Source organism: Platichthys flesus, chromosome 16, assembly GCF_949316205.1.
Source record: "Platichthys flesus chromosome 16, fPlaFle2.1, whole genome shotgun sequence".
NCBI classification, from domain to species: domain Eukaryota; kingdom Metazoa; phylum Chordata; class Actinopteri; order Pleuronectiformes; family Pleuronectidae; genus Platichthys; species Platichthys flesus.
The window spans coordinates 5,318,310-5,336,941 of record NC_084960.1 but is presented as its reverse complement, the minus strand read 5'-3'; the positions used below and the strand labels follow the sequence as shown (position 1 = coordinate 5,336,941).

The 18,632-nt window shown below is 45.2% G+C and overlaps 2 protein-coding genes across 4 annotated transcripts; one reads left to right on the top strand and one right to left on the bottom strand.

The window, feature by feature from the left end:
* Window positions 1-100: 100 nt before the first annotated feature.
* Window positions 101-5,266, top strand: rabep2 (rabaptin, RAB GTPase binding effector protein 2). 2 transcript variants are annotated; one of them, XM_062407268.1, is made up of 12 exons: window positions 103-394; window positions 1,478-1,633; window positions 1,804-1,886; window positions 1,970-2,347; window positions 2,546-2,641; window positions 2,779-2,877; window positions 2,949-3,056; window positions 3,301-3,379; window positions 3,494-3,505; window positions 3,661-3,815; window positions 4,043-4,159; window positions 4,333-5,266. In XM_062407268.1, the coding sequence occupies exons 1-12, from the start codon at window positions 352-354 to the stop codon at window positions 4,435-4,437; spliced, it is 1,431 nt and encodes a 476-aa protein (XP_062263252.1). In that variant the 5' UTR covers window positions 103-351; the 3' UTR covers window positions 4,438-5,266. The 2 variants fall into 2 exon arrangements, with proteins under 2 accessions (XP_062263251.1, XP_062263252.1); XM_062407267.1 differs by having other exon boundaries at window positions 101-394; window positions 3,301-3,505.
* Window positions 5,267-5,472: 206 nt separating this feature from the next.
* On the bottom strand, window positions 5,473-18,420 carry atp2a1 (ATPase sarcoplasmic/endoplasmic reticulum Ca2+ transporting 1; the record flags this gene model as incomplete). Of its 2 annotated transcripts, XM_062407266.1 has the most annotated exon segments (23): window positions 5,473-6,143; window positions 7,427-7,471; window positions 7,828-7,945; window positions 8,482-8,599; window positions 9,199-9,332; window positions 9,442-9,527; window positions 9,817-10,019; window positions 10,115-10,335; window positions 10,445-10,668; window positions 10,758-10,869; window positions 11,046-11,264; window positions 11,358-11,483; window positions 11,661-11,792; window positions 11,897-11,999; window positions 12,078-12,166; window positions 12,250-12,416; window positions 13,269-13,410; window positions 13,498-13,653; window positions 13,919-14,004; window positions 14,091-14,171; window positions 15,020-15,158; window positions 16,052-16,156; window positions 18,338-18,420. In XM_062407266.1, coding segments are annotated over 22 exon segments (2,849 nt in total), but the record flags the coding sequence as incomplete, so codon positions are not given.
* Between the last annotated feature and the right edge of the window lie 212 nt (window positions 18,421-18,632).

Here is an 18,632-nt window from a genome sequence, read left to right as displayed (position 1 = left end):
AACGTGTGAACTCCTTCTCTTAGTTTATTAACAAGCAGGAAAGTGAAGAAACGAACACGTTCTCTCTGACTGCAGAGGACAGAGGGACAAGGGAGGACCAGAGGAGGACAGGGGAGGACTGAGGGAGGACCAGAGGAGGACAGAGGAGGACAGAGGGAGAGAGGCGTCAGGGAACAGGAAGGAGGTTGACGTGTTTCCGCAGCTCACACCGGGGAAAGTAGTTTCCTGGAGCGGACACAGTTTGGACCATTTCCACGCGAAAGTCCCGCAGTTCGTCCAGAAACCATCGACATGTCCGGGGCAGCTGCGGGGGACCGTCGGTTCGTCTGTGTCTGACCTGTCGGTGGCTGAATGGAGGAGCTGTCAGAGGGGACGATGAACACCGGGGACTCAGGTAATAAACACGGCCACGTTAACCGGGGTTTAACTGAGCTGAACTTCCATTAAACATTAACTTTCCTTCTGTTGAGGCCCCGTGGACCAAACCACCTGTTAGCTTCGTTTACCATTGAGATGAACGGGCGCTGCTAGCCGCTAGCTAACCACTTAAACCCATGTAATCCTCCTCAGAGAGACTTTTCATATTGACAAGATATTGATCTTATCGCGAGAGTTCAGTTTGATTTCTTCAAATACAAATATCACAAGTTCACTGCGTTACTGAACTGTACTGTACACATTGTGCAAGTTGTATGTGAAAACAGTGCTGGATAAAGTATACACTGTACTTATGATAAAGTACAGATACTGCAATAAAGCAGTACTGTCTTGGTTGTTAAAGTTTGAGCTAATTTCAACTGTTTTATACATGTGACAATACACAAAATATGTGATCATAAGTAGAATATGTCGCATTTGATACTTTACACTTATCAAATTGTATATATTGTATTTTTCAACAGCAGTGGATAAAGTGTTCACAGCCTTATGTTGAAGTAGAAATACTGCAAATAAAGTTTTTTATACAAACTATACATCTACAGGTGTACATGCCATCCTCAAGTCAAATATTTGTGTAATATTTGATGATATACAAAATATGTGACTATAAACAAAATGCACACTTTTAATTGTTAAAGTTGAGCTAATTACTTTTTCATATATACAGTGCATTTACAAATATACACATTACATGTAGGGTGTGTGTATGGCAATACGACCTGCAAGGAAAATATTAGTGTCATATATGTTAAGAAATAAACGATGTGACATACAAAATATTTGACACTAAATCGTTCTGTGCCCTGACACCTTCTTCATGGAGAGTAAGAACGTGATCAGGGGCTGTCATCCATTGTTTCTTTGGGTTGAAAAGCAGATTATTATCTTTCAGGCTGACCTTTGTAACAGTTTGTAAAGTACTTCTCTGCCAAAGTCAGACCACGCTGACACAAACGTGCTTTGTTGTATCACAAAGCTAAAAGAAGGCCAGAATACATAACGTAATAACATAAGAATATGTTTGTCATTCTCCCAGAGGTGAGCCTGCAGGCCCAGCTAGCCGAGTGCCGAGCTCAGGCCGAACACTGGCAGGGAGTGGCGACGATCTGCGAGCTGAGCAAACAGGAGGAACTGGCAGAGCTGCAGAAACAATGTGATCAAGAGATCCAGTCGCTGCAGGAGGCTCTCAGAGGTCAGAGTGTGTTTGTGTTTTGTGGACACAGTCTGATAAAAGAAACGATAGAGAAACCGTAGCTTGATTATTTGAATTTGGAGTTAATGTGTGTCAATCCAACACTTCTCCTCCATAGATTCTTACACTTTGTGATGAATGGTGTCATCATCTTCCTGTTGTATTTGCAGAGACAGCAGCACAGTATGAGGCAAGGATAGCGGTTCTCCAGTCTCAGCCTGTGGAGTGGAGGAGAACCAGTGGACAGAGCATGGTCAGTGTTCTACTTTCCTTCACTTTATTACCTTGTGTTCCAGGTCTCACTCCCACCAATTTTTGTGTTTCTCCCCCTGTTAGATGGGTGGAAGGAGAGGCAGGATGGACTCTGAGGTCTCCAGTAACGAATCCTCGACATCGAACACCGGCAGGATGACAGAGGCTGAGGCGATGGCATCGATAGAGAGGACACGCGGCCAGCCGGCAGAGCTTGAAGCCTCGGCGGACAGTGAAGGGGCTCAGCTTACGGCAGAGGGTTACTTTTCACTGCGGCACTGCGACTCAGACTCGTTGTCCTCCTTCTCCTTGGACACGCCCTCCCTGCCCAGGAAACTCCACGCTCAGGAAGACACAGACTCACTGGTGTCCACAGGAACTTTGGTGCCCGAGGCCATTTACCTGCCGCCTGCTGGACACCGCCTGGTCACACACAGCGACTGGGATGCACTCAATGCTCAGGTATACTGACACAATCACTCATTTCAGGAATATAGTTTCAAGCTGCTGAAGTTTGTCTTTGAAGGAAGAACATTCTTGATATTTGACTCCTCACATGTGCTTTAACATCAAGAAGTTTCATAGTTGTCTCTCCAAAATTGGGTCAAGCTTTCAGCCTTGAGTCCTTCATGTGTGAAGAGGGTGTGGTGTGTTTGGCAGGTTTCAGAGCTGCGAGGGGAGGTGAGCCGGCTGGAGGCGGAGAAGGAGGAGCTGGAGAGAGAACTGGACATGCAGACCAACCACACACACAAACAGGTGGGGTGAAAAAAAAGCTCCAAGCATAGTGAACACAAACACACACAGACACTATAACTTTAACTGTAGTGTCAAGATCTCATGACAGCAAAATGCAAATGACACGCAAAGGCTCATACACATGTGTTTTTGTCCAGGTGACAATGCTCCAGTCTCAGGTGCAGACTTCCGAGGCCCTCCTCCTGGATTTGCAGAAATCTTTTAGCCAGTCACAGAATGCGGTCCAGAGCCGGCTGGTGAGTGACATCATTTTGATCACCCGGTTCCCATGGAGCAGGTGGTGAAAGGAGCGTTCTCTCTCCTGCAGGCGGAGTTGTCTTTTTCTCAGAGGAAGATGTGCAACGAGCTGTCCAGACTGAAAGGAGACGAGGTTGAGGATGAGGTGCCAGACCCTTCACTCCAAGCAACACTACAGGTACCATCACCGGTTTACTGGTTTTTACTTTCACTGTATATCTGCAGAAAAGAAAACTTCACTTACTATTGATTTTCTAAAAAAATCATTATTGTAATTTTCCTTTATAATCAAGTAATCAAGTTGCCAATTACCTGATTTGGAATTGATTTTGGTTTCTTTAATTTGATGTCATGGTTTTATAGCCGACAGTTTCTTCATGTGTCTCCTACTCATGTGTGTTCACTGTGGAACTCGCCTGCAGGGGGCGCACTGTGAGGAGCGTCTTCGCATTGAGATTGTGAACTTGAGGGAGCAGCTGGACACTCGGACAGAGGAGAACGGTCTGTGGATCACCACATCCTTATTTAAGCAGTTCTCTGTTTCCACTGTGACACATGTTTTATTCTGCTTTTTCTCACGCCCTCTCTGCCGCCACCTGCATCTTCTGTCATCAGAGCTTTTAGAAGGTGAGTGAACATCTCCTGCTTTATTATTAGTGAATTGAATTATGTATAATTCTTGGGATTGTTTTATTTCATTCAGATTTACCTGGCGTGTAATGATGCAGCGGTGATTGATTCCCTAACTTGATGCAGACCTGTGTGTGATTGTGTGTGTGCAGTGCAGCTGTCCAGTCTGAAGACAGAGACAGAGAGGATTCAGGCTCAGAGGGACCAGCTGCAGGCTGAACTGGCGGCCTGCCGCAATGAACTGGACGCCCTACGGGTGGCGCTCTCTCATGTGCAGAGCACCAACAAGGCTCTCGGCAAAGATAAAGTAAATCCAAGTGCTGAAGCTGTCTATGTGCCTCAGTGAATATTATCCTATAATTAGGAGTCCTATAATTTGTACTTTAATATGTAGATAATGAAAGCTTAACACCTAATGATTTAATGAGACACTCTAATTTCACTCTTAATTGTTAAATAGTATAAATGGTTCAAGCTCGAATGTCTTTTTAATAGCACTAATAGGATTTTATTTCTGTTTGATCTCTGTGTCAGGCGGCGCTGCACAAACAGTGTCTGGAGCTGAGAAGTCAAGCGATCAGCCTGCGCTCACAGGTCGACACCATCCAGACTGTGCAGAGGGACTTTGTCCAGCTCTCCCAGTCGCTGCAGGTAGGAACAGTGGGGATCAGAGTCCTTCATCGGCTCGGGCACCTGCAGTAAAAAAGTTGTGTAATGGTTCTGTGGTATTTTACTTAACAAAAGTAGTCATTTTTTTCTGAAATTTGTGGAGCTTCTCCGCGTTAATGACCAAATGTCCTACTCCCCCCTGTCTATTCCTTCAGGTGAAGCTTGAGGTGATTCGACAGGCGGAGAGTCTGGAACAAGTCAGGGAAATCCTGGAGGAGGGCGTCAGTGAAGCCGGCTCCTCGCCTGCAGACGCCTCGTGAGTTGTTCTGAAAGACACACTGGAACCAAAGACCAAAGACCACGGACCAAGATGAAGTATCTCCACAGTGACCAATAATGTTCCACTAACCACATGAAACAGACAGTGTGGTAGAGTGGAGTCCTCCCAGCTGCTGGAGATTCTCCTGAACAGAGACATGATGTTTCTTTTTTGTTTCAGACACAATGGTTTTGTGCCGGTGACTCAAACTGTTGCTTAGTGACCAAAGTGATCTGTGATGAATTCTGCAGTGACGCTGTTCATTTATCCCCCCCCCCCCCCCCCACATGTTTCTTACTGTACTAAAACACATGTAAATATTCTCTGTTTATAAAACTGACTTCAGCTAAACACTCAACAGTTCAACACTGAACTTACTTATATGCAAACAACACAATTATTTTCACATGCAAACAATTTTTTTTTTTCCTTGGAGCTTGTAGAGAGACGAGGAGGACCTCTACAATCACATATATTAAATAATAAATTCAAAATATACTCATCTAAGTTAACTGCATTTCAGATATGATTTTTTTTTAATTATCTATGAGTTTGTTGTCTTTTAAGCTTAGTATTGTTTTATGTTTCAGTTCTGTAGTACAGCCACATCATTTTGTCATTTAGTCTTCAAACTGAGAATGAGAAATTATGTAAAAATCAAATAAGAAATGTGAATGTTAACTTTGTCATTTTTTTTATTAATACTGAAAACTAACGGCAGGTCTCCACTGCACACAGGGTCATCTAATTTAGAAACAGGATTATTGGAAGACTAATATGCATAATTGTTCAAATGGATATTTTAATAAACTAGGATTGATTATACAGCGTATTTGAATAATTTCCATTTAATCTATTCATACAATCTTACATGCCCTTGATTTTTTTTTTCTTTTAATATAGCCTCACAAACTCATACATGGAGTCACAGGCTGAAAAAGGTTTTTAAAAAAACCCTGAAGCTTGGATTAAAGAAAATGTTAACTTCATATACAGATAATGTAGTTTAGTGCAAAAACTGCAACAACAGTCAGAAAACAGGCGACATGAATATATTTACAGATATTCAGCGGTGTATTAACAAGCTACAGAGGAGCTTTTGTTGAAGCGGGGCAGAAAACACTTGGCAACAAAGTAGAACACAAAGACGCTTTCTTCACACAGATGTTGAACGCTCGAGCCTCACAGCGGCAGAATTCTTCTAAACTCTGATGACTCTGGTTTTCAGTCACAGCACGTCCACACACTGTTGTTCACCACATTATAATTCCTCTAACACTTCCATTAATGTCATCAGATTACAATCAACAGCAAATTACATCCGTCCAAACCGAACAGGGAAACATCCAAGTTTGACACCTTCTTTAATACATATCTTTTATTCTTTAAGAATAGAATCAACACAGAATAGTTTTAATAAGTTTAACCTATATATTAATTTCAGTACATACACAGCTTCTTGTTTTGTTGGTGTATTTTTCAGGTGGCTTATGTGTTTTTTCTGCTGTATTATATGCCGCTCGATGTTTTCATCACATCAGGCGACTGTCGGCTGGCTCGCTGGCAGTGGGAGCGCTCGGCCTTTTCTCTCCATCCTCTGTGTCTCTGTGCTCTCTCTCTCTCTCTCTCTCTCTCGCTCTCGTTCTATCTCTCTCTCTTGCTCTGCTTCAGACACTCTCTGATGAACTTCCACCCTCTAGACTTTCCCTGGGGGAGAAAACAAAGGCGTGTCATTTGTGGGGTAATGGCCAAGCTCCATTGGTTAGAAGTGAATTGCAAAATATGTTGTACATTTTGGACATGTCCGCCAATTTGCTTTGTTTTCAGGAGTTAAATAGGAAGCCTGCCGGGAGGCTTGTTAGCTGTGGTCAGCGCAAACAAAAAGGACAACAAAATCCAACCAGTAGCATCTCTGCAGTAAGCTGAACTATTCCACACTACTGTGTTTAAGCAGTATGGTTTCGAAAGTGTAGAAAGTAAATTGTGCTCTTTAAACAGGGTTTGTGTGCAGGACTATTTTTATATCTTCACTGGAACAAGCAAGTTTCTGTCTCCACTGGTTGCCTGGCAACTGCTGAGTGCCAAGATATGATGGGCTTTTTTTTTAAGGAGAAAAGGACAAAGGGAAAAATCTGACAGACACAAATTGATTTACTGACATTCAACCACTGGTCTTCACATTTTCAAATCTTCACTCTTTAAAATTGCGAGATTGGGTGTTTTGCAAAAAATGGAAACATTCAGGGACGGATGTGATTCTGTCCAATGTGGTTCAGATCCAAATAAAAATCTGGATCTAGTGAATTTAAATGTGTTTTCATAAGGTTTGGCGTTGGGATTGGTTGTGGTTCATGTAATAATAAGCAGCGAAGCCAATGATCATAAGTATGCAAACTTAAATCTCTACCACTCTTTATGAAAATATCAAACATTTGAAGCAAGGTCTCGACAAGCAATGATAACGATTTTAAAATATTAGAAAGACTGCCTATGTGTTTTTTATAATCACAAAAGCAATCGAGCACACAAAGTCTGTTTCAAGAAATAATACAATGTTTTACGGTGTTAGCAAAATAGATATGTAGCTTGTCTGCAGCAAATGCAAAGTCAAAGCAGGAGTCAAAGCACGTGCTGACCGGCCTTCCTCTTTCTACAAACCACTGAAAGCAAAAAAAGATAAAGAAGCATTTTTAAGCTTCCCATGATAAAAGCCAACTCTACAGTTTCCCCCGACACTGAGAGCAAATATTGAATTTCCACTGGAAGCTCGTGAAGGTCATCAGAAGAACGAATCATGGCTACACACAGAGTCTAAGATTAGTTGAGAACGATTACAAAGTCAAATAAAACACAAAAGGTGAAAAGACAAACTTGACGGACAACAGCGTTTCTCTGACAGAAAGACATAGACATGTTTAATCCCCAGCGTGAGACCCGTAGGCCGTGCACATGCAGAGTGAGGAAGCCTTTAGCTCGTGTCAGGGGAATACCTGGTGTGGTTACACGGGTATGGAGGAGGGGGGAACGGGTTTAGGCTGGATTGTCAGAGAGGGAAAAGTGAGACAAGAGCATCCAAGGAGAAGAATATTAAAGAGGTTAAAGGATAAGAAGGTGGGAGAAAGTTGTCAAGTAGCAGGAACAAGAAAACAGGAAGGAGAGGTTAAATAGATCAAATTGGGAGGTGAGGAGGAGGAGGAGGATAAAGCCATGTTGACATTTTAAATATTAATTTCTAGTCCAGTAACCAGAGGCTCTGGTGCACATCATCACCACCTCACAGAATACTGGTATAAATTAATAAAATATCTTATAACAGTAAAAAAAATACATCATAAGTCATGAACATGAAATCATTTTGGTTTGAATGGATATTCTCGTGCGCTCAGCTTACCCTCCAGATATGTGCGAGCCACAAACTTGAGGAGCTCGTCGATGAGGATGACCGGGAAGGAGAGCTTCAGCACCATCAGCCACTGCTCCACGTTCAAGTGAGTGAGCTTGAAGATCATCTGTGGACGAGAGCATTATTCAGAAAAACTCCCGGATGGGCTTGTGTTGTAGTTTAGGGAAGAAGAACCCCTTTAGGTTTTGGTGTGGATCTGGATCAGGCAGCAGATAAGGTTTTGTCACCTTCTTTAACATTGTGAGAAAACATGGATTTAATGAAAACATGAGTGTATCAATGTAAAGTAAAATCTGGATCCAGTTCATTTAAAAGTGTTTTCATGAAACTCAGTGACACTCAAGTTGCTGATTTAATTTGCATATATGTTGTTTAAAAAGTAATTTCAGTGTTTGGAGTCATTTTGAAATGTGTTGTGTTTACACTTATTGTCCTCCAGAGAGCAGTAGGTGATCTAATGATCTCAACTTAACCCTGATCCTCACTGCCTCATTCTTGAAGTCTTGATTTATAACTTTTTATAACTTAAAAACTTGATTTAATCATTTGGAATCAACAGAGTGCAGGGGGACCTGGAGGCCATCTGTGTATGAGCAAAGAGTGGAGGGGGGAGATGGATGTGGCGCAGGAGGCCAGACTCACGGGCAGGGGGTCGACGTAGATGATCATGAAGTGAAGGGACATGGAGAGGGTCATGGCTCCCACCAGCCAGCAGTTGCTCCAGGGGGGCATGCGCACCAGGGACTGGTTCTCAGACAAGCTGGGGGGAGGGGGGGGAGGAAGGGAGGAAGGATTGGGGAGGCGGAGGGGTACGTTAATGCATGTGTGTTGAGGTGAATGCATGAAAATATACACATGAAGAATACGATTCAACTGGAGATCTGGTAAATGCTGAAGGAAGACGTTGCAGTAAAATACCACTGTGTCAAATTCAGCAAGAAAAGTATTATTTATTCAAAAGTATGTAAATGTGATTATGTAATGTACTTCAAATATCACAAAAAACTAAACTCAAACAATCCAGAACGCCCCTGATAGTGTTATGATTACAGAGGGTCTAAGATGTAAGCAGTCTTTTAATATTTGATTTTGTTCATTGAGAATGATTTTATAAACTGTTTAGCAGTTGAATCAATAGCTGACAAATATGTTTAGAGTTTAAATTACAATAATACCCCCTGAACTGTAATGAAAGAGAAGTAGAATATAATATGAAAGTAAGAGTACTTTAAAATTTGGTCTTGAATACAATTATTGCCTACATGCATGTGGTCATTTACAGAACATCTGTAAACATATATTTTCCATTCACAGTGCTCAGATGGAAGAACCCACGATGCCCTTTGAGTGTTGTCAGACCTGTTCAGGGCGTTGCACATCTCGATGGTGACCAGCACGGACAGAGCCATGGTCATCGGCGGAGAAGACTCAAACACTTCACAGCGGATCCCGTCAAAGTCCTCGTTGTCCTCGCAGCACTGCATGAAGTGGGACTGAGGACAGAGACACAAGCGGGCATCCGTCAAAGTCTGGACCCGTCTCCCAGAAGATAAGAACCTGGTGTTTACATGGTCCCACAGATGCACAGGGTCAAATACTCACCAGTTGGTGGAAGGAGACCATTGGGCCTTCATCGCAGTACAGGAACCACCAGACAGCTGCTGCAACGGTCGCAGCTCCGACGTAACCTGAATGACACATGATCAAGTCTTAAATCTAAAACTTATAATGGTTTTGAGACTTTTTGATAATAAAGAGTCCTGTATGGGACTGTGGATGTGTTCTCTTAAAAGCCGCCAGAAATCTAAAGGCTTTAAAGGAATCTTCAGGATGAGGGATATATCTGCACCATCAGTAATAATCAAACCAAATCAATCAATAGGATAATAAACGTCCAGTTTTTAATAATAAAATATAACATCACATGCTTCAGGGGATGAGACCCAATGAAATGAGAGTTAGGGAGAGAGAGTTTACCTCCAATGGCCATATATCTGAAGAAGAGCCAGCCTGAGATGAGGGGCTCCTTGGGGGAGCGGGGGGCTTTGCCCATGATGTCCAGGTCAGGGGGGTTGAAGCCCAGGGCGGTGGCGGGCAGGCCATCAGTCACGAGGTTGACCCACAGCAGCTGGACGGGGATCAGAGCCTCGGGCAGACCCAGGGCGGCCGTCAAGAAGATACTGGAGCGGAGGCCAAAATGTGTTTGCTTAGCTTTTGACTCAGTTCCTCTTTTTGTCTCGTGCAAAGACGGGAAAAGTCGAATCCTTTCACTCACCAGACGACCTCGCCCACGTTGGAGGAGATGAGGTAGCGGATGAACTGCTTCATGTTGTTGTAGATGGCTCGGCCCTCCTCAACAGCAGACACGATGGAAGCGAAGTTGTCGTCAGCCAGGACCATCTCAGAGGCAGACTTGGCAACGGCAGTGCCAGAGCCCATGGCGATGCCAATCTCCGCCTTTTTCAAAGCGGGGGCATCATTCACTCCGTCACCAGTCTGAGGGAAGGGTAGAGGGAGCATGGAGGAGAGGAGTGAAGCGTTAGCCGGAGAAGAGACAAAGTATTCACCTTTTTCAACACAAGGACATCTCCGTTTTTCTTCTCACCATGGCAGTGATCTCATCGAAGCTTTGCAGGAACTCAACGATCTTTGACTTGTGGGCCGGTTCTACTCTGGCGAAGCAGCAGGCCTCTCGAACCGCCTTCTTCTGATCGGACAGAGTGAGGTCATCAAACTCACGGCCGGTGAAGGCCTTGCCGGTGACGTCCTGGTCCTCAGTGAAGATGCCGATTCGACGGCAGATGGCCACCGCTGTGCCCTTGTTGTCACCTACGGAGGTGTGGAAACAGATTAGGAATCAGTTTTTCCTTCACGCGTTAATCAATTTTGAAGCACAGAGTATCATGCATAAAACTGACCAGTGATCATAATGACACGGATGCCAGCCGCCCTGCACAGCTCGATGGAGCCCATGACCTCCTTGCGAGGAGGGTCGAGCATGCCCACGCAGCCCACGAAGGTCAAATCAGTCTGGGTGTATTAAGAAAGCAAACAAGTTGAGTGTCCTTTGGTTCCACTCACAATGAGGAGAACAAATGAAGGCAAAGAATCAATAAAACATTGTTTCTGAGATTTATGAGTCTTATGCCTCATCCCTGTAGAGCCTCATGAACCTAATGTTGCTTCATCTGTCCTCCGTCACCCACCTCGTAGTCGGCAAACTTGGTCGCATCCTCTAGTTTCATGTCTTCCTTCCTCACAGGAGAGTCGCAGGTGGCAAGTGCCAAGCAGCGGAGGGTGTCGCGCCCCGTGCCCCACTCCTTGATGATGGACAGGATGTTGTCTTTGACCGGCGCAGTCAGGGGAACGCGGGTGGTGCCCACTCGGACGTAGGAGCAGCGATCGATGACTCCCTCCGGAGCTCCCTAGTGATGACAACCATTTGCATTTTAGCTCCTGTGTTTTGCTGTGATTTGTTTTTACCTGGAAGTCACCAAATCTGGAATCCACACACTCACTTTGACGAACATCTTGTTTCCCACGGGGGCTTTGGCGGACTTGGCGGGAGAGCAGTAGACTGACATGGACTTCCTGTCTCTGGAGAACTCCAGGGTGAACTCCTTCCTCATCAGCTGCTTGATCACCTTTTAAGAAAATCAAGGAAAAGCTGGTGAACTGCATGAAAATGTTCAAAAAGCAACTATGAATGAAGCCTTTTACCTGCAACCAGCGATTTGATTCATTGCTCATACTAAATTATTGATAATCATCTCTTTTTGAATAGACTTGTCCTCTAAAAGTTGGGTGTTTTGTGGACTTACGCGGCAGCACGCGTCGGCCCTCTCCACCTTGGTCAAGCTATGGACTTCAGTGTTGAACACGTTCATCTTCTCAACCAAGCAACTCAGGGCTGTTTCGGTGGCTTCGCCCACTTTCTCATAAATACCCTTGGACTGCATTGTGGGCCGGGAGAGAAAGATTTAGAGTGAGGACATTTTAAACTGGTTTTACATGCTGGGATTAATGTCCGACCCACTGAGTATCCCTGTCTGCACACCTCGTTGTAGTCCAGAGAAGAATCGTTGCACAGAGCGCAGATGGTGGCCAGCTCCACCAGTCCGTCATACTGCCCACACTTCACAGACGAACCGTTCTTTGTGCTGTTAGAAAACGACAAAAACATGTTTTCAAGAGTTGGTTCTTCAAGGTTGTGTTATTGTTTAACGTGTTTCACTTACACTTCTCCTTCAGGTGTGTACTTTGAGCCAGAGATGTCAAACTGACCGAGGGAAATCCTGTCACCTTCCACTTTGTCAATGATGAACATCTGCATGGAAACATGACACAGTTCAGTTCTGCTCTGTTTCCAGTTATCAGTGATTAAGTATACGCCCATGAACCTGAACCCACCTTGGTTACACACATCTGGTTGGTGGTGAGCGTGCCAGTCTTGTCGGAGCAGATGACTGAGGTGCAACCCAGGGTCTCCACCGAGGGCAGGCTCCTGACGATGGCGTTCTTCTTTGCCATGCGGCGTGTTCCCAGAGCCAGGCAGGTGGTGATGACGGCGGGGAGGCCTGACGGACACGTGGATGAAGCGTAGGGCAAAATGTGAAGGGGGTGTTCTCAGAAAAATCCAAACAGGTGAAAAGAAAGAACGCTCGAGCCTGGTCGAGACCACCTGGACTTTAGGGACTCTGGCATTTGGCAGCCTGACAATAGCGCTGGTCCCAACACAGTCCTGGACACATTGGTTGGAGCGCACCCAAACTACTTTGTTCTCCAGAGGGATTTGTGTGGGAGTGGGGACGCCCACAGTCGGATCTGTGTTTAGATCCTTGGCAAAAACTCAGTGACATTAAAGCGGCACCGGTGTTTGCAGATGATGATGTTGTTTTGAAACAATAGACCATTGGCACAGGTTTCAGGTGACTGTGGTGTGACAGGGTCGAGTGGGAGCAACATCCAATCTGAGACTGGTTTTGTTACAGATAATGTGATCAACCCTAATACTGTTATGTGTACTGGACAGCATACGATATGTACTTATATATAAATATACATATACTGGGTTGTGGTTGATGGCTTTCAGGAGACAACAAAGTACAACAGTGATTGACAGAGCAACCGTGGATTAGATGCTGCTTCTTAGTTTTTGGAAATGTTTTAATTAGGTAAACCAGTTTGTCCATGCCACACCTGCCACTCCTTCAAATTTATATATGGATAAATATAATAAAGGTGTCTTTACTTAGTTGTTCTCTTCTCCTGTTTCAAAACAAAATAACGAAGCAGATCAACAAACTGGAATCCAAAGGCCCTCATTTCGTTTTTAAGGCCCTTGGAAGCTGCAGCGTCATGTAGACAAGCTGCACTATGTGAATCTTGGACATGATAATCTCCTTGGGCAGTTAATCCTCATGATTTACCTTCAGGAATGGCAGCCACAGCCAGTGCCACGGCAATCTTGAAATAGTAGATAGCGCCGCGGAACCAGGACCCTCCGTGGACGGGGTCATTGAAATGGCCGATGTTGATTATCCAAACGGCCACACAAATGAGGGAGATGACCTGGAGGACAGGGGAGTCGGATGGATGTGTGAGCTCTCAGTGGGAGTTTGGGTTTTTCGACGTGTTCACAGTGTGAATATAACCCACCTTAGAGAGCTGCTCCCCAAACTCGTCCATTTTCTGCTGCAGAGGGGTCTTCTCCTGCTCGGTGGCAGCCATCTGGTCACGGATCTTACCGATCTCAGTGGACACGCCAGTTGCCACCGCGATACCAGTGGCCCTTCCAGAGGCGATATTGGTGCCCTGGACGGAGTTTAAAGAGGGAAGGAACCAATCAGTGGGTTGGTTTGTCTGAAATACCTCAGCATCACCATCTGTGACCATCAGACCTTCATGGTTCCAAGATGTTCCTTCTTAATAATTCATGAGGATTGGATGGATCATCATGAGGGTTGTTTTTACTTCATGATGAACTTTAACAATTATGTTGATCCTCCAAGTTTTCATTTAGCAACATGATCAGGTCAAAAATTGAAAGAAGAGTGTGATGCAGGGGACAGAGACTCACAGAGAACAGCATGTTCTTCTTGTCCTGGTTGACGGCTCGGGGGTCTGGTACGGCATCAGTGTGTTTGATCACACTGATGGACTCACCTAGAGGACACACAGGGGTTGGATGATTGTGACCAAGGAAGGACGCAGACATCAAATATTACATTTGCACCATTTTTCACACCCACCGGTAAGAATGGACTGGTCCACACGCAGGGTCGTGGATTTGATGGAGACGATCCTAATGTCGGCTGGCACTTTGTCACCAACTAAATATACACACACACACACACACATACACACACAGAGAGAGAAATGCACAAAATTCAGATTTGATTAAGTGTTTCTATTTTCTGTGACTGATTTGTTAAGCAGCTTTTTTGTCTTCGTGCAGGATCGCATAGATCAGGATACTTCATATGAGTCTGACTGCAGCATTACAGAAGGATGGAGGTATGGAGGGTGGGTGGGAGAGTGTGTGTGTGTGGGGGGGGGGGGGGGGGGCTGGGGGGGCAGAGTTGATTGACTGGTTTTAGCCCTCTGGATGGATAGTGTTGTTGTTGAAAACGGATACCACAGTGAGAGTCGGAGGGAGAGGGAGACCTTGGGGAGATCATGAAATGAAAAGAACAGGTGTACAACAAACAGAGGGAGAGGGTGAGACAGAGGAGCGAGTCAATATTAAGTGTATTTATACTCAAGCTTATGTGAGTGTGTTTTTTTTTTTTCTCCCGTAGAAACTTTCTTCAGTTCCCCTCCACCCCCTTTTCTCTGCGACTGCCTTAAAAGGGCCCTTGTTCACGGCAGAGGAAAACAGCGCCCATATATCTGCACACCAGTGACTCGGCTCGAAGCACATGAGCGCACAGAGATTCAGAAGCTGAGAAGCTCGACCTCTTCACCGCATTAGGAAAAACAGTGAGATCTGAATGTATAATCAAAGTGCACTCTTCTAAAGACTTTATCATTGATTGATAAATGTGCACAGACCAGAGGCTTCATGTCGACGTTTTGAAAACAAAAAGTACTCATTTATTTGAAGGCAAAGTTGCACAGCATGAAGAATTGGATGATGCTCTACTCTAGATGTCCCTAATGTGACACCGTAGAATCTTACCGCAAACCTCCACCACGTCACCGGGAACAATCTCCCTGGCCTTGATTCTCTGCACGCTCTTCCTGTCCGACCGGTAAACCTTCCCCATCTCGGGCTCGTACTCCTTCAGAGCCTCAATGGCACTCTCTGCGTTGCGCTCCTGTTGCAAAAAAACACGCACACACACATACACAAAACAAAACATAAGCTCATTGTGGTACCATGCATCAAAGAAAGAGAAACTTGGGAAAACACACAAAAACTGTAAAACATAATAAAACAGGATGTTAAATTATCATGAAAGAGTTGAACACATCTTCAGGTGACCCCTCGTGTGTTTGCATGAGAGAGGTCATGTGTCTGCGCAGCATCAACCAGAGGAACCATCACAGACTCGGGTCGGGTTCAGTGGGTGACTTCTTCCAAGGCTGTCCTCGAACACCTCAAAGTGTAAAGCCCGACTTATGCCAGCAGCCCCCCCCCCCCCCCCCCCCCCCATTCTCCCCCATACCCCCCATGTGTGAATCCTTGTGCATAGTTTCCAAATGACTACTGCAGGGTTGATATGACCCCCACCCCCCCCACCACCACCAAACAATCACACATACACACGCACACCAGGCCTGGGGTAACCTGATAGTCCCTCTGTATTGTTACTGGGGGGTGCACAGTGCGGACTGTAACAAAGCAGCCTGCGTTCTAAAGGCCTCAAGGCCGGCTGGGTCCCACGCCCCCCCCCACCTCTTCCTTCCATTTACCCTGTTGGTTTAACCTTTCACCTTTTCACCTCTCGCTGACGTCAGGCCTCTCACTCTGGCTTCCCTTGAACTCAGACCATTCGGCCGCTGCTTTGATAGGAGTGAGCGTGAGCTCCCGGTAAAGGACGCGGACTGGGACCAGAGCCGGCGTCTGTGATTTATTGACGTGACTGTTGCTAAGTTAAGAGTCTATTTAGGTGTGTGTAAAAGACAGAGTTCAGGAGCAGGTATGTGTCCTTGTGATCGCCATTGTACCCGTGTGCGTGTGTCTGGGCAAGATTGCCCGCTCACTAACCTGCCACACTCCGACAACAGCGTTTGCAATGAGGATGAGGAGGATGACGAAAGGCTCGACGAAGGCAGTGACAGTCTCCTCACCTTCTTCGAACCAAGCCAGCACCTAAGACAGATAAAGACAGAAAGACAGATTAGGTTTGTGATCTTTGTAAAGTTTGACAACAGAGGTTTTCACTTACAAATACCAGAATTTACAGTTTCCAACAGTCTGAGGACATGATTTATAATAATATAAGCAAATCCTCCCTCTTGAAAGTCACATAGCGAACGCTTATTACAGTCTGAAATATAAAAAACGATAATAAGTAGAATAAGATGATATTTGAAATAAATGAAGTTGTTATTTGTTGACCTGATCACACAATTGCACCAAGTGAACTACACAGATTACCATGAAACTTGGTAGAAGGATGTGGTGTTGGTCAGGGAAGATCCCATAAAATGTTGGTGCGGATCCGGATCAGGTTGTTGGATCTAGGATCTTTATTGTGTGTCTTTAAGTCTGTTGTGCACTTGTTGCTGAGGGTGTCACTCTTATCTTTTTACCTCCTCCAGTAACAAAGTGGAGCTACTTGTGAATTATGAACCACCCCTAGATAACATGACATTTCACTTTGTCCCTGTATCTGACGATATGTGTGAAGTCTTCCCTTGAAACGTGACTGGGTTTCGAACCCTGTAGTCTTACACGTGTCGTCCCCCCCCCCCCCCTGTGAGTAGGAGTCCTGTGTTACTATGGCGGATCTGTTTCGGAAAGGCTCCGTGTTGACATTGACACAGATTAGTCTCAGGCCAGCGGACCGGGGAGCGAGGGAGAGAGAGAGGGACGGAGGTCAGGAGTGCTCACGTCCTCCTCCGGTAGCGTTCGGCCTTTAGCTCCACGTCATAATCTTTGGTGTATTGACCGTTTGTCTGCTCTTTAATCTCCCATCTTCTCCCACACTTATCTGAAAATAGGCTCTATTGCTCGGGCCCTCGGTTCTGTCTTCACCCTGCGTCTCTTCAAAGACACAATCGATCTCAGGAGTGAGAGTCAGGGCCTGTCAGCACGTCTCAGTGAGAGGACATTCCTGTGTATGAATAGGATGAGCGTGTGTTTGCAGCATTTAGTGCTCTCCCTTTTAGAAACCATATGCGACTGTGAATCTATTGCTCTCGTTTGTCATTGCAGCAAACAATGCCATTGTGCAACCCAATCCCTGACCCCCTCCTCACCCGCCTCACCCGCCTCCCTGTCCCTCACTCTCTCCTGCTGCTGCAGCCGTCCCCTCGTTCCTTCCATCCCTGACCTTTGTCCAAGGATACAGTTTCTCGTCCTGGCTTGAGACCTTCTCAAAATAAAGCTCCTGCCACGCACAAACAAATGCATGCACACAAACACACACACACACTCACCCACTCACTTGTCAGTGTCTTTATTTTGCTCTGTCTATCACACACGCACACAGTGAGGATACTCTTTGGCATAGTGCATTCCCCAGTCCCTCTCTCTAAACTCAATCATCTCAACCAAAACCTAAACCTAATCACTACTCTAACCTAAATCTAATTCTGACCCTAAAAACAAATCTGAACCCTCAAACAGACCTTTGAAAACGTGAGAATCGCCCAATATGTCCCCACTCGCAAAGACAAAGTACAAGTACTCTCAGGAAGTACAAGTACACACACACACACACAGAGACATCAGGCCTTCTAAGGCCATAGTGACAGCTGTGCAGGGAGGCCAGAGGGCAGCGATGGAGGATTAAGACAATGTGTCCAGCCCTTCTCCACAAAACAGTTTTGGAGAGAGCCACAGGGAAGGGGGGAGGGGGGGGGGGTGGAGGAGAGGGATTCCTTGTGTAAGTGAGAGTGAGGACACGAGTCCCAGTGTAATTTAATAACTCGGTGATGTACACGCTGCGCTTGTCGGCTTGAGTGTGTGCGTCATCGCCGAGAGGACATGGAAGACGATGTGTCTCTTCAATGAGCACAATGAACATCCAGATCTGTCTCTGAGATACTTGTTCACTGTGTTGCCTCTCGAGAAGCCACTAGTCCCCAGAGTCAGACATTAACCTTGGTTCTGATTGGTGGAGCTCTTTCTAAATGGCTTCTCACCACCTTCTCAGTCGATGGCTTCAACTCGCTGGATTTAGTCGTAATGGAACGAATGTGTAACTTTTCTCCTCGTGCTGCTGGAACACGGGAGATCAGTTTCTAAGAACCCTTTCACAAACTATGCTCAGTGGACATTACAGACACACAACATCACGTTGGGGCAGCAAGTGAACAGACTCACAAAAGAGATGCAGGCGGCCAGTAGCAGGATTCTGACCAACAGGTCCTCGAACTGTTCACTAACCAACTCCCAGATGGTCTTTCCTGGTTACACAAAACAACAACATAAAATCACACACACTGGACACACACAAAGTTTTCTGCGGACTAAATATTCATCTATTGAACTGGAAAATTAAAGATATATAATCTCTTATGAATTTGTATTGAATACCAATTACCCAACCGGAAATGCATTGATTGGGATATTTGATAAGTGTAAATTATGATCATTAATTCATGGTGGCTTTTTTGTT

Excerpts from the sequence above, each read along its gene's own strand:
- rabep2 (XM_062407267.1), top strand. The coding sequence starts at position 352 with ATGGAGGAGCTGTCAGAGGGGACGATGAACACCGGGGACTCAG. Across the intron at positions 1,887-1,969 it reads GAACCAGTGGACAGAGCATG|ATGGGTGGAAGGAGAGGCAG; the intron begins GTCAGTGTTCTA and ends TCCCCCTGTTAG. Across the intron at positions 2,878-2,948 it reads ATGCGGTCCAGAGCCGGCTG|GCGGAGTTGTCTTTTTCTCA; the intron begins GTGAGTGACATC and ends TCTCTCCTGCAG.